Here is a 14,060-nt window from a genome sequence, read left to right as displayed (position 1 = left end):
GCTCAGCTTTTTAAAAACAATCCCCTGAATGTCCTGATATGGTAATGTCCTGTGCTCTCCATTTTCCTTGGTCTCACACTTGCTCTGTTTCTGGGAAAGGTGATCTGGGATAACAGGCCTGACCACAGCGTGAGAGCCACTTTTAAATTGCGAGCTTTGCTGTGTGTCAGAGACCATGCCAGTCGCCTGGCACGTGCCGTCGCCTCTGTCTCTCACCGGAACCGGTGGATGGCCGCTCCCTTCCTCAGGGGAAGAATCCGGGCACAGAAACTCAGTAACCTGCACCTGGAAGGTCCTGGGATCTGTAAGGGCGGGATTTCCTAGATATGTTGACACTAGAATTGCGTTGTTCATTTTCCTGCCGTCCAGTGCCAGAGGCAGGAGGAGAGGTGCGGAGGCTTGTGAGGGGAGAGTGGCGTTCGATTCAGTACCCAGCGCGTACCTGGCAAGTAGGAAGTGCTCAGTAACGGGTGAATGAACACCATTCTGGTATCAGGGCCTGGGTTCCTCCCCCCTCCCCTCTCCCCACCTCCTCCTTCCCCCTCCTACTTATTGGTCTTTAATTTTATAGTAATCTGCTCACTCTGTGCACCCCTTCCTGCCTCCTGCCCTCCTCCCATGAGCTGTCTGCCTCCCAGCAGGACCTGCAGTGGCCAGTCTTGCCCCTTCTCCATTTGGTTTTCTTTTTTTTTAAAATATATATTTTATTGATTTTTTACAGAGAGGAAGGGAGAGGGATAGAGAGTTAGAAACATCGATGAGAGAGAAACATCGATCAGCTGCCTCCTGCACACCCCCCACCGGGGATATGCCCGCAACCAAGGCACATGCCCTTGACCGGAATCGAACCTGGGACCCTTCAGTCCACAGGCCGACGCTCTATCCACTGAGCCAAACCGGTTTCGGCTCCATTTGGTTTTCAATACAGCAGCCAGAGCGGCCTTTCTAAAGACTCAGATCTGAGCGCATGGCTCCCCTGTTTACAACCTGGCAGTGTGCCCGTTCATCTTGAATCAAAACCAACTCCCCTTTTTTGGCCACCAGGTCCTACAAGCTTGGGCAGGCACGGCTTTGATCTCATGGGTGCCCGCCTTCTCCACGCTCTGTGCCCGTCAGACACATGGGTCTTCCTTCTAACTTCCCACCTCAGGGCTTCTGCCATTTGTTACCCCTTCTCAGGACACTCCTCCACTCATATCTCAGTCCAGGTCCTGCCTTAAGGGAAGCCTTTCCTGACCCGTGACTGGAGGCTTGTCCAGCTCCCTGGAGTGGTCATCACATGTCATTACATATGTGTGTGATTATTTATATGTGTCCCACTGCACTATGAATCTCAAGAATTTATACAGTGCCTGACGTAGTCGGCGATCCAGAAGTATATATTAAACAATGAATGAATGAATGAATGAATGAATGAGTGAATGAAAAATGAACAGAATAAAAAGAGCTGGAAATAGCTTGTTTGAGACTTCTGGCTGGATGTTTCCTATTATTAAAGGGAAGTTTTAGGAAGATAATTTCATTACAGTATGGAATTTGAGATTGATTATAGCTTATAGAGACTGCGTTGTTTTCCAGCCAGTTACTTTGGACAAACGCTTAGGCAGAGAGATAAGGGAACCTTCCCAGTGTCACAGCTGGTCACTGCCAGATGTCTTTGTTCTGACCTTTGAGTTGTGTGTGGGGAGAAAGATCCTATTTTCATCATTGCTGGCATCTCTGCTGTGCAAGTCCACAGGAACAGCATCAACATTTGATAACATTGCAGTTTTCATGTTGGCATTTAGTGTCTTTTAAGAACATGTGTTTCTGTGTGTTTTTTCTTATAATCAAGTGTGTTTAGAATTTAATTGCATAACAGTCTAAGAACGCACCCATTTATGGCCTAAAGATGTGCATGTCCTGAAAGGTGGTACCCACAATATGAAGCAGCTTGCCTTTGACTCCCCTAAGACTGGGCAAGGTCCACCTTCTTGGGTTCTTGGGGTCTGAGGGTAAGGACTGCTGTCAGCAGGAGAGCATGTGCCTTGAGCAAGCTCCGGTTCCAAAAGTGCCTGCTAATGGGGGCAGGGCAGCCAGTGGTGTGTGATGAGTGGATGCTGGAGATCCCCCAGCCAAGAAGGGGCACAGCAGCCACCCAGCTCGCCTAGATTCTGTGACTCTGTTAAGTGTTAAAAACTCTGCTATGTGAAGTCATCTCTCCTTTCTCGTCCTCTAAGAATGGTCAGCGCCGCAAGCCTCAGCGGTCCCTGCACTTTGGAGGGCTGAGTGGGCCCACGCCGGCCTGGCCGCCTGGGTCCTTGCAGAGCCCTGTGCTCTGTGAGGCAGCACTTTTGTCTTGCAGGTACAGTAGGTACTGGATTAAACAGGTCTGCTGTCGCAGACAGACACCAGGCACCTTTTAGCAGGAGCTGTGTTTGGATTGGAGTTTCCAGGGCCTTATCAGGAGCCACCCCTAGTGACACAGCCAGTGCCAGGACTAACTTTGACTTTCACTCTTCGCCAAGGGCTTGCAGAACACCTTAAAGGAAAAAGATGGAGGCGCTGAGAGTTCAGATGTTCATGCCCTGTGCCTTTGAGAGCTTGCATCTGTAAGTGAAGTCTTATTCTGGAAATAATCCAGGGACCACTTAGCAGGAGTTATTTTTGTTTTAAGGGGAAGGCCAGAGAAAGGGAAGGTTTTATTGGGAGTTAAAACACTGGAACTGTTTCCTTGTGGCTATATTCAGCTTGCACTGTGCCTCTAGGTGGGCATGACAAGGAGAACAGCAAAATTAGGGGGAATCAGAATGCTAGCCTCTTGTCTTTCTGTTTAAATTGAATGTTGGTGTTAAGTTAATAATGCTCAAAAATGACTGCTTGAAAAAACCTCAGAACAGGGCTTCATTTACGATTACAAGATAGACTGTAGTCCAGCTTCGTTAGGAATTGGAAAGGATTTTCTCAGGAAGAAGAGTATGCTTAATAGTAACATTTGTTAGAACTGTCCCCTTGCAGATACTTGGGTTTTTGCTTCTTTTTCACTCCAGACTGGAATGGTAACGGTTGCATTAATAAACATCTCCTTTGCATTTCTATATATTGATTGTTTTCTCTTTGAGAGGAAAACAAAACATCCAAACATCAGAATCATCTGCCGGGCATATACATGTTGAACGAATTCTGAAATAGTTTCAAAAAAAGTACTAAAATGGAGAAATACTAAATGGATGATACCTCTCCCCACCTTCTTTAACATTTACTTTCAATGTTAGGTGATAAGATTTGCAAATAATACCAAGAGCTGTGTTCCTAGGTGAATAGGCATTCAGGCAAATCAACTTATGCAAAAGCCACTTCTGGGCTTAATAATTATTTACTGAGTGTTCCTGGGTCATGAGAGAGGCTCTGTTTAAGTCAGGAAAGCATTATGTTCAGCAGCTTGTGAAGGTGTTTAAAGACGGCAAAAATAATGGAAAAATACTAAATGTAGCTGAACCATTTTGAGAATTTGATTCTTGAAAGAAAATTCCCACAAATTTAAGTGTGGCTAAAGTTCATGTTCAGTAGGTATATCTTAAAAGGTCTTATAGAAGCTATTAAAATGATTTCAAATTTCTTGTGCTATTTTTGCTGCATCGAGTTTACTTTTGTAGATGTTTTTTTCATGCTGCATGACATTAAAACAGTTTAATTACTTATCTCTTTAAAATTATAGGTAATTTCTATGAACAAAGTATATACATATATAATTATGTCTTTAAAATGGCATCATGCTAGAAATATTTAAATTTCTACTTTGTAAAGCAGATTATAGTGAGATGATAATCACCCCTTATGATTCATACTCCATAAGAATGTCCTCTATAACTTAATAATTTTTAAAATATTAATTTTAAATTGCTGGATGTTGTGAATGGCTAAACTTGTCATTCTGATGCAGCCTAAGAACAGTTGTGCTGTCACCCTTGAATGAGTGCCAAGTTCATCTTGATTTCAACTACTTTTGCTTAATTACTTTGAAGTTTTGTTCTGGTTAACGGAAATACTTGCATGGGAGCATGCTTCCCCTGCAGACACGCAGAATGAAATTCTTAGCACATATCGTTGACAACCTTGTCCACTGAGCTGTTGCCCATTAACTTCTTTGTGCCTGTTATTTCAGGGAGGGCAGGGCGCACACTGTGAGTTAATTGTTTCTTTTGTATTTTCCTCCAGGAAAGAAAGGCACAGCATAGCAACAGCCTAAGAGTTTGGGCTTCCTTGAAAATCACTTCAGTTTTCACTAGTTGTGAGATGCTGAGATGTTCAGAGGGTGCGAGTGCAGGAATTAAAACGCACGGGGGAGAAATCCTAGCCAAGCTTTTACTGACTGTCTCTATGGGGTGTTGACCACAGCTCATTAACACATTTGAATCTCATATCTGCTGGATGACAGGTACTTTTTCCTGCCTGTTTTGCAAATGAGAACTTTGAGGTGTGGGCAGGTGAAGTCACAGAGCTGAAGGGGGAAAGCCAGGATGTCAGCCTGGGTGTGCAGCTCCAGGGCCTGTGCTGCTCCCTGTCTGTCCTGTGGATTTTCATTCAAGATCCTAAATGAGGTGACATTTCTTCTGCCTTTTTATGGACGGGTTTCTCCAAGCCCAGATTCTGAACTAACCAAACTTTCAGTTATTGAGGGGCCACGAAGAGTCCAATGTTACAGAATTGTCTATCAAATATATTTCTTATGTCGAATCAGCTATTGATTATAAGGCAGCTGTTTGAGGGAGGAGAAAACTCTATTAAATCTATACATTGATTATAAGATCTGTTTTGATTTGGAAAGTCTTAAAATGCAAAGGGAAAGTTTGTCTTAGAATTAAGGAAATATGGTCTCTAGAACTCAGATCTCGGAAAAAATGTGTCTCTGTCACTGGATGACTTAAGCAAATTGTTTGAAGGTCTTCCAACACCAAGGTTCTATTATCTGACTTTATGAGGTGGAGTATTTGTTAGGGTACAGACACCAAATTTACCCACTGAATATGTATTTATTTCATCCTACTATGTGCCAGATATTCTTCTAGGTGCTGGGGAATAGAAATGTGATTCCTGTCTTCACGAATAACCAGGTATATTCCAGCTCCATCACTAAGTTTAGGGGCCTCATCCTCATGGTCCAACATGGCTGCTGGGGCTCCTGCCATTACAGTCAAATTCCAGGGAACATGATGGCAGAAGTTTCAAAGAATGGTATATCTCTCTCTTTCTTTTTAATTCTTTATTGTTGAAAGTATTACATATGTCTCCTTTCCCCCCCATTGATTTCTCCCCCCTGCCTCCACCCCCTAGCACATGCCTTTACTTCCCTACTGTCTGTGTCCATGGGTTATGCTTATATGCATGCATACAAGTCCTTTGGTTGATCTCTTACCATGCCCCCCCCCCTTCCCCTGACTTCCCTCTGAGGTTTGACGGTCTTTTCCATGCTTCTATGTCTCTGTATCTATTTTTGTTCATCAGTTGTTCATTATATTCCACAAATGAGTGAGATCATGTGATATTTATCTTTCTCCGACTGGATTGTTTTGCTTAGCATTATGTTCTCCAGGTCCGTCCATGCTGTTGCGAATGGTAAGAGTTCTTTCTTTTTTACAGCAGCATAGAATTGCATTGTGTAGATGTACCACAGTTTTCTAATCCACTAATCTGCTGATGAGCACTTAGGCAGTTTCCAAATCTTAGCTATTGTAAATGGTGCTGCTATGAACATAGGAGTACATATGTCTTTTTCTGATTGGTGTTTCTGGTTTCTTGAGATATATTCCCAGAAGTGGGATTACTCGGTCAAATGGCAGTTCCATTTTTAATTTTTTGAGGAAACTCCATACTGTCTTCCACAGTGTCTGCACCAGTCTGCATTCCCACCAGCAGTGCATGAGGGTTCCTTTTTCTCCGCATCCTCGCCAGCACTTGTTTGTTGATTTGTTGATGATATAGCCATTTTGACAAGAGTGAGATGGCACCTCATTGTTGTTTTGATTTGCATCTCTTGGATGATTAGTGACTTTGAGCATGTTTTTATATAATCTCTTGACCTTGTATATGTTCACTTTTGAAAAGTGTCTATTTAGATCCTTTGCCCATTGTTTGATTGGATTGTTTATCTTCATTTTGTTAAGTTGTATGAGTTCCCTATAAATTTTGGAGTTAAACCCTTATGAGAGATAACATTGGCAAATATGTTCTCCCATGAAGTGGGCTCTCTTGTTGTTTTGTTGATGGTTTCTTTTGCGGTGCAGAAGTTTTTTATTTTGATGTCGTCCCACTTGTTTATTTTCTCCTTAGTTTCCATTGTCTTAAGAGATGTGTCGGTAAAGATATTGCTATGAGATATGTCTGATATTTTGCTGCCCATGGATTCTTCTAAGATTTTTATAGCTTCCCGTCTTTTAAGTCTTCTATGCATTTTGAGTTTATTTTTGTGTATGGTGTAAGTTGGAGGTCTAGTTCATGTATCTGTCCAATTTCCCCAACACTATTTATTGAAGAGACTGTCTTGATTCCATTGGATGTTCTTGCCTCCGTCAAATATTAATTGAGCATAATGGCTTGGGTCAATTTCTGGGTTCTCTGTTCTGTTCCACTGGTCTATATGTCTGTTCCTGTGCCAGTACCAGGCAGTTTTGAGAAAAGCTTTGTAATATAGCTTGATATCTGGTATTGTGAGCCCTACAACTTTTGTCTTCTTTCTCAGGATTGATGCGGCTATTCTGGGTCTTTTTTAATTCCATATAAATTTTGGAGAGTTTGTTCTACATCTGTGAAATATGCTGTTGGTATTTTAATGGGGATTTCATTGAACCTGTAGATTGTTTTGGGTAGTATGGACATTTTAATGATGTTGATTCTACCAATCCATGAACATGATATATTCTTCCACTTGTTTATATCTTCCTCTATCTCTTTTTTCAACATCCTGTAGTTTTTTGAGTACAGTTTTTTACCTCCTTAGTTAAGTTTATTCCTAGGTATGTTATTTTTTTGTTGTTGCAATGGTCAATGGTTATGTTTTTTTAGTTTCTTTTTTTGTGAATTTGTTATTGGTGTATAAAAATGCCATAGATTTCTGGGTGTTAATTTTGTATCCTGCTACTTTGCTGGTATTTTCTAAAATGTCACAAAAACCATTTGTGGTACACCAGAGCACATCAAATGGCCTAATCAGAAATGGATATTGGCCCTTGTAAATCAACATCCAGAATTCAGGCTTATCAAGTCTTCAGGGATGTTTTGATTCAGGTGCTCACTGTCATCCAAACACCAACTCCTTCTTCATTCTTCCTGGTTCTCAGTTCTCTGTTCCCTCTTTCATCTGGTTTGGCTTTTTTCTTTTTCCAGATAGGCCCAGGAAATTTCAGATTTACATTCTACATTCTACCACTTTCCCAAACTTGAGTTTAAAGAGAGTTATTTTACTGTAGTAGTTCTAGTCAAGGGCATAGAGTTGACTCTTATTGGACCATCTTGTAGCATGAGCTTCAATGTGATTGGCCAGCCTAGGTGTGTCTCTATGTCTGGAATTAGTAGCAACACCATACCTCATGAACTGAAAGTGAGCAGGCTGGTTCTTCAAAGTGAAATCAAGGTATTTTGCCAAAGAAGTGGGACAGGATCCTGGGCAGGCATCGATGACATGTGACCACTAAAGGCCATCACTCCTGTGTCAGGCTGCCTCCTCCACCTGACAGTGCCGCCCTGAACTGCTCCTGAGACCACAGTTTGTACTTTTGTCTCAATTTCCACACAGTATGCAAACTTTCGGCATGCAATAATTGTTAAGTGATGGTAGGGTAAGGCTTCCGAGTCTTCTCTGACCTATTAGGATGTGGTCCAGACAAGTCCACAGAGCATACCGTTTGCCTGAGGCAGTTGTTTGAGTAAGGCTAGAAGGGCTTTCTGTCTTTGAAAAGATCCTTGCAATTATTTTCACACTGATGACTGAGTTCTGTCATTAGATTGTCCAAGTTTGGGATAAAAAGTTCTCCCTTTTAAAATACTCTAGGTGGGATATCATGCTATGCCGTGCCAATTACACACACTCATAGGGGATGCGTTTTTCAGAACCTTTTAAGACACGGCAGCTGGGTGTGAATGGGAGCAGAGTGTGCTCTAGTAGAAGGAGGCTTGGTGTGGAGACATAAAGCTTGAGTGCGGGCCACACCAACCCCATCTGCTTTAGAACCATGTGATGCTCTCCGACACAGTTTCTTGAAGGGAGTAGAGTGTTAAGAGTATGCCACACCATAGTGGCATCTTTGAGAATGGAGAACAGAGTAGTCATAAAGTGAGGAAATGGCATCCTCATATCCTTGGTTGAAAATACTGAGATGAACCTTCTCCTTAGTTGGAGTGTATAGAAGTGAGAAACCCTTTGGAGTGATGAAAATAACCAAATTTTTAAAAATCTGATGATAAAAATTGCCTGGAAGAACATTGTTCATATATTACTGAGGTCTGTTAAACATTTTTGGTCATCACTCCTAGTTGAAGAGTTTTTTTCAAGCAAACTCTCTTAATATATTTTTATTTTATTTTATAAATTGTGTACATGTGCCACTGGACTAATATTATAGTATGTAAGATGTACAAAAATACAAAATAAAAATTATGGGATATATACATATACACATATGTATATATGCATACACATCTATATAATAAAAGCCTAAGCGACCTTTATGGTGAAATGACCAGAACGACCGGTTGCTATGATGCACACCGACCATCAGGGGGCAGACGCTCAATGCAGGAGCTGCCCCCTGTTGGTCAATGCGCTCCCACAGGGGGAACGCCACTCAGCCAGAAGCCGGGCTCATGGCTGGCAAGTGCAGCAGCAGTGGCAAGAGCCTCTCCCACCTCCGCTGCAGGTGGGTGGTAAAGAACGAGGGGTCTCGGACTGTGAGAGCCTCAAACTGTGAGAGGGATGTCTGATTGCTGGGGAGATGGGGCCTAAGCCAGCAGCGGACATCCCCTGAGGGGTTCCAGACTGTGAGAGGCACAGGCCGGCTTGAGGGACCTGTGGCCCCTCCCCCCACCCCCCAGTGCACGAATTTCGTGCACCAGGCATCTAATATATGTATATATACTAGGATATCACGCGAGACCCAGACCCACCGCACCGGCGGGACCCAGACTGACTCCCACCGCGACAGGCAGGAGGCGGGACCCAGACTGACTCCCGCCGCATCTGGCAGGATGCGGGAACCCAGACTGACTCCTGCCACTCCGTGAGACCCAGAGTCAAGCCGTGCCGCGCCCTGGGACCCAGAGTCAAGTCCCCGCCCACCCGCACGCACCTTGCCAGCACGCATCCTCCTGGTGACCAGTCTTTGGTCGTTCCACAACCACGGGGTTTTTATAAATTTTTTCTTCCTGTGCCCCAGGCTGTCATTTTTTGTACCCTCTTTTAGAAGCATATTGATGTATTGGGAACATTATTAAGGTTCTCTTGATTTTGAGCTAATCAATTATTGAGATTACTCTTAATGGTACCTGCTAAAGGTCCAAGTTAAGGAATATTGATCTTAAATATACGAGAGCCTCCAATGTTTATCAACTAATGGGGCTTACGTGTTGAACAAAGGAGATTTCAGATTTTAACTTATATATTATTGCTGGTTCTTACTTTTTAGTATGTTTTCCTCCTCCTGTACAGTGAAAGGCACACAGCCCCAGAGGCAGGAGTCCCATCCACTGTGGACATTGTGATGTCCCTCATAGGCAGAGAACCTGGCCTTTGGAAAACATTCAAATATTGGTTGAAGTAAAGAAGAGGAGAAAGACTAGCTACACCTTGCAAGCCCTTTTTATTTTCTGCACCAGAAACCTGTAGAATTGATTGTTTGGCTGGTAATATTACTGGGAAATGCTGGATTTGGGCAGGTCTTCACTTTTTGGTTTGAGTTTTGACCAGTAAAACCCAAGGTTGGCAAAAGTCCAGGAGATCTCAGTTTTTGAAGCTGAACTGTGAAGTCTGGTACTTTCACATTTCCATGGTTAGACTCTTTGGCTATTTTAAGTACAAATGACAGTTTCTTACTTTCTTATTTCAATTTCAGTATTTTCTTATTGGTACTTGCCTCCATGGTACATGGTGAAAAAGTCATCCTTCAATTTGCAAAGTGATTGCTCTGGAAGGACTAGAAAGATGTGCAATCATTCCGAAGTGTTCAAGTGTCATCTAGAAAGACGTATCCATTTTCCAGCGCGTACTTCAGTGAGTTTTGCACTCGAAGGCACTTTCAAAAGACTCCTGAGAATTTCTTCCAGCTGACAGAACAATCTGGTCAGGGCAGTTTCCGTAGATACAGCCTGTGATCCTTTTAGTTGTGATAAAGTAATTCTGTTGTAACCATAAAGGTCCACAGGCATTTTCTGGACTGATGTTTTTGTCTGCCTGTGTTTAGGGCCCATCGGCAGGGCTGATCAGTCCTCCTATTCCATCTCATTCCACACATTGATTCTGTATTTGAAGGACTCTTCAGAGCTCCTGCCAGGCTTCTGGAGGTGGGCATGGAGTGCGAATTTCCTTAGACAAGGATGGAAGTACTCTGGTCTAAGAATCAGAGATGTGGGTTCACGTGCCAGCTGCAACTAAAGAAAGGGCTGGGTGGACGTGGGTGTTTGACTATTAGTTTCCAAACATGGCTAGACATCAGAATCAACTGCAGAATATTTTTTTAAAGATTTTTTATTGATTTTTAGAGAGAGAGGGAGTGGGGGAGAGAGAAACACTGATGTGAGAGGGAAACATTAATTGACTGCCTCATGTACACCACTTACTGGGAATTGAGCCCAAAACTTGAGCATGTGCCCTGACTGGGAATTGAACCAGCAACATTCTGTGTACAGAACACGCCCAACCAACTGAGCCATATTGGCCAGGGCTACTGTAGAATTTTTTAAGACATATCGATTCCTGGGACTTACCTAAACTGAAATCAGTTTCTAAGGATGGAGACTGGGCATTTTGATTTTAGACAGAGGTACTCAGCTGATTTTGTGACAGCCAGCCTTGTGCGTTTGGAAACCCAGTGGCTTAACCCCTCCATGACATAGCTTCCTCACTTGTACTTTGGGAAGCTGATGTTATTGTGCCTTTCTGTGTCTCCACTGTGGATGTGAGCATCATGTTGTGCTTTCCTGTGCAGACTCACACTGTACCCTAGTGCAGGCGAGTGCTAGGCTGTGAGCTCTAGCAACTGAATGATTATCATGAATATTAATTTTTCTTGGAGAAAGATACTAGGACTTTAACTTTATGACTCATGTGATAATCGCAGGATAAATTATCTTCTCTCTTCACCTTTGAAAAACGTTGTCAAGTTCTCTGATTTAAATATGGATGCCTAAACCCTAAAAGACGAATCTGCTATGGTCCAGACTTGCATAGAGGTGTTTAGGAAGTCACTTCCTTGCATCAGGAATGAAGTAGCATGTTCAGTTTTATACTCTTTTTTTTTTTTTTTTAACTAATTTTTGAACTCTGTTCCCATTTATTGGACTATGTTTTAGTCACGTGCTTAGCTTTTTAAAAATTGGATTTATTGGGGTTTTATTGGTTTACAAGACCATACAGGTTGCAAGTGAACAACTCAAAAAATGTGGGCTGCTTGACGAACTTGCATGCCGTCCTTGCAGGGGCCGTGCTCATCTTCTGTGTATTGTTCCAACTTTAGTGATGTGCTGCCAAAATGAGCACCGTATGCTTAGCTTTTTACGTCTATTACAAATTTTAATCATCATCACAGTGATGACAGGCAGATGTATTAAACATAAATACTCTTTATAAATAAGAAAAATCGAAGCTCAGAGATGGACTAACTTGGCCACAGTTACAAGTTAGTAAATGGCAGAGCTTGATTCTGTGTGAGGAAATGAAAAAAGGAAATGCAGGGGAAAGTTTATCAGCTCCTTCAGCCTAGAGGACAAGTTCCAACAGACCTCCAGTCTCCTACCACAAGACCCTGGTGTGGAGGCCAGAGCCTGAGCCCTAGGCCTAGTAAAGGGTTTGGCAGCACTGTCACCGGTTAGGAGTAGGCAGGTAGGTAGGCAGGGGTGGGCAAACTTTTTGACTCGAGGGCCACAATGGGTTCTTAAACTGGACCGGAGGGCCGGAACAAAAGCATGGATGGAGTGTTTGTGTGAACTAATATAAATTCAAAGTAAAGGAGCGGAGGGGAGAGCAAGAGAACCGGATAGAACAGCCGGATCCGGCCACGGCTGGAGATGCTGGGGTAATGGATTGCATGGAGTTTCTGATATACTTAAGTGGTCAGTGAAGGCAGTGGGATTAACTATTTGAATTTAGAATATACCAAATAATTTGGAGCACAAGTCCTCAAGTATCTGTGGCTACCTGGTGTCCATATTCCAGCTACTGGGTCGAGCATTTTAACTTAGTTAACAAGCTCATTTAATCAACACCATACCTTTGGGAGGAACATTCTGGAGAGGCTCAGAGAGGTGGGAGGGCTCTTGAAAAATCACTGCTTACCAGGGACTGAACTAGAATGCGAGCCCCATTGATGGCAGTCCCAACTCACTGTGCAGTGATGCCCGCATCTCAGAGAGGTGTGAATGGCTTCAGTGAGTCCTGTGTGAGCCAGTACAGGCTTTGGCCTCTTGGCTTTCAAAGGGTGATTTCTTATGGTGAGGTGTGTGCCTTCCCACATGGAACTAGATAACAGTCAGATAATCTAGATAATTGACTTAATTTTAAGGCATCTCATAAAAACTATATGTCCATGGCTTTAAACTCTCTGAGATTAGAGACCAGGTAGTCCCAGCACCTGTCATAGAGAAAGCACTCCCTAATTGAAGGGTATCTCCCCAAAATGTATGCATACACTTTGAATAATTATAAAGGCAGTGTTTATTAAAATACATTTCATTTTGAAAATTGATCTGTCAGCTGTTATAGTGTGTGTACCTTTATGGGGATACCCTGAATTTATCGAATAAATGACCTTTACATAATCTGATTAAAAGGAATCAGACTCATGGAATTAGGATTATCTAAGGCAGGTTGAGCTTCTCTGGCCCTGGATGAGTTCAGTTAGCTTCTAGAATTAAATGCATTTGGACAGCTCTCCTTGCTTACTTACATCAGAGACTTCAGTATCAGGGTCTTATTTTACAATAGACAGTTTAAAAACTAAGGTTTTTTAAAAAAAGGAGCTAATAATTAGAAAAGTAACTTCTGCAAGGTTGTATTATAGAATTGTACTGAAACCTATATTATTTTATTAACCAATGTCACCCCAATAAATTCAATAAACATTTTTTAAAAAGAAAAAAAATATGCTTTGTGGTCACTTGTAATGTTCTCACTTTTAAACTCAATTATGAGTTTAAAACATTTATGCTTATTTGTCCTGCTAACATTTAGAAGTGTGGATATCTTCATTTTTGTCTATAAGGTGATCATTACAGATTCAATTATTTCTAAGAGAAAGGGATGTTTAAAAGGTTGAAAGTGAAGCTGAGAACCTGGAGTTAACTTAATGACATAGAAATATCCCACAAGGAGTGTGTGCAGTGACTTAACTGCAATCTTCCTTTGCACTTTATTTTTGGAAGATTTGTTAATAATGTCAACTAGTGAGCTCTGCTAGGTTTTCTTAGTGGGGGTTTCCTTTTATTTACATGGATATACTGTCTCAATATGTTTTATTTTCTGATTGGATAGTTCAGTAAATACTTTAAATGACATTGTTATTGACTTTAAAGTCCAAAGCCTTAATGTGGTTGGTAACTCGTAATTTTAACTTAAGGAGTCTCCAGTCCAGAATGCTTTACTGTTAATTGACAGGATTTCCCGCCCTCCCCTCCCTCCCCCATATCACAGCCAGTGGGCAGCTAATTAGTGCAATTATTCCACAGCTGCATTTGCCGCTGCACAAAGGGTTGCTCATGTTCCTATCAAAAGGATCAGCCTCTCTGGAAATGTCCTAACCTGACAGGCTTTGACTGTTTATTTATTCATTTTAAGTAGTACCCCACCCTGCCCTTTTTTTCTTAGTTTAGGGAAGTAC

General features: G+C 42.2%; 1 protein-coding gene across 11 annotated transcripts in view; it reads left to right on the top strand.

Moving 5' to 3' along the window:
• Nucleotides 1-14,060, top strand: part of MITF (melanocyte inducing transcription factor) — a 250,293-nt gene that overhangs the window by 151,598 nt on the left and 84,635 nt on the right. For 2 of the 11 annotated variants that reach the window (XM_080674666.1, XM_080674668.1), the window contains exon 1: nt 2,512-2,591. The exons of 8 other annotated variants lie outside the window; for them this stretch is intronic. In XM_080674666.1, coding sequence (XP_080530792.1) covers nt 2,536-2,591 — 56 coding nt within the window. In that variant the 5' untranslated portion in view covers nt 2,512-2,535. Of the gene's footprint in view, nt 1-2,466; nt 2,592-14,060 lie in introns of those variants that run through there. One more of the 11 variants, XM_080674669.1, reaches the window with a different exon arrangement.

This window comes from Plecotus auritus, assembly GCF_963455305.1.
Source record: "Plecotus auritus genome assembly, chromosome: 6".
NCBI classification, from domain to species: domain Eukaryota; kingdom Metazoa; phylum Chordata; class Mammalia; order Chiroptera; family Vespertilionidae; genus Plecotus; species Plecotus auritus.
The sequence above is the reverse complement of the archived record's forward strand: the minus strand, read 5'-3'. Positions and strand labels throughout refer to the sequence as shown.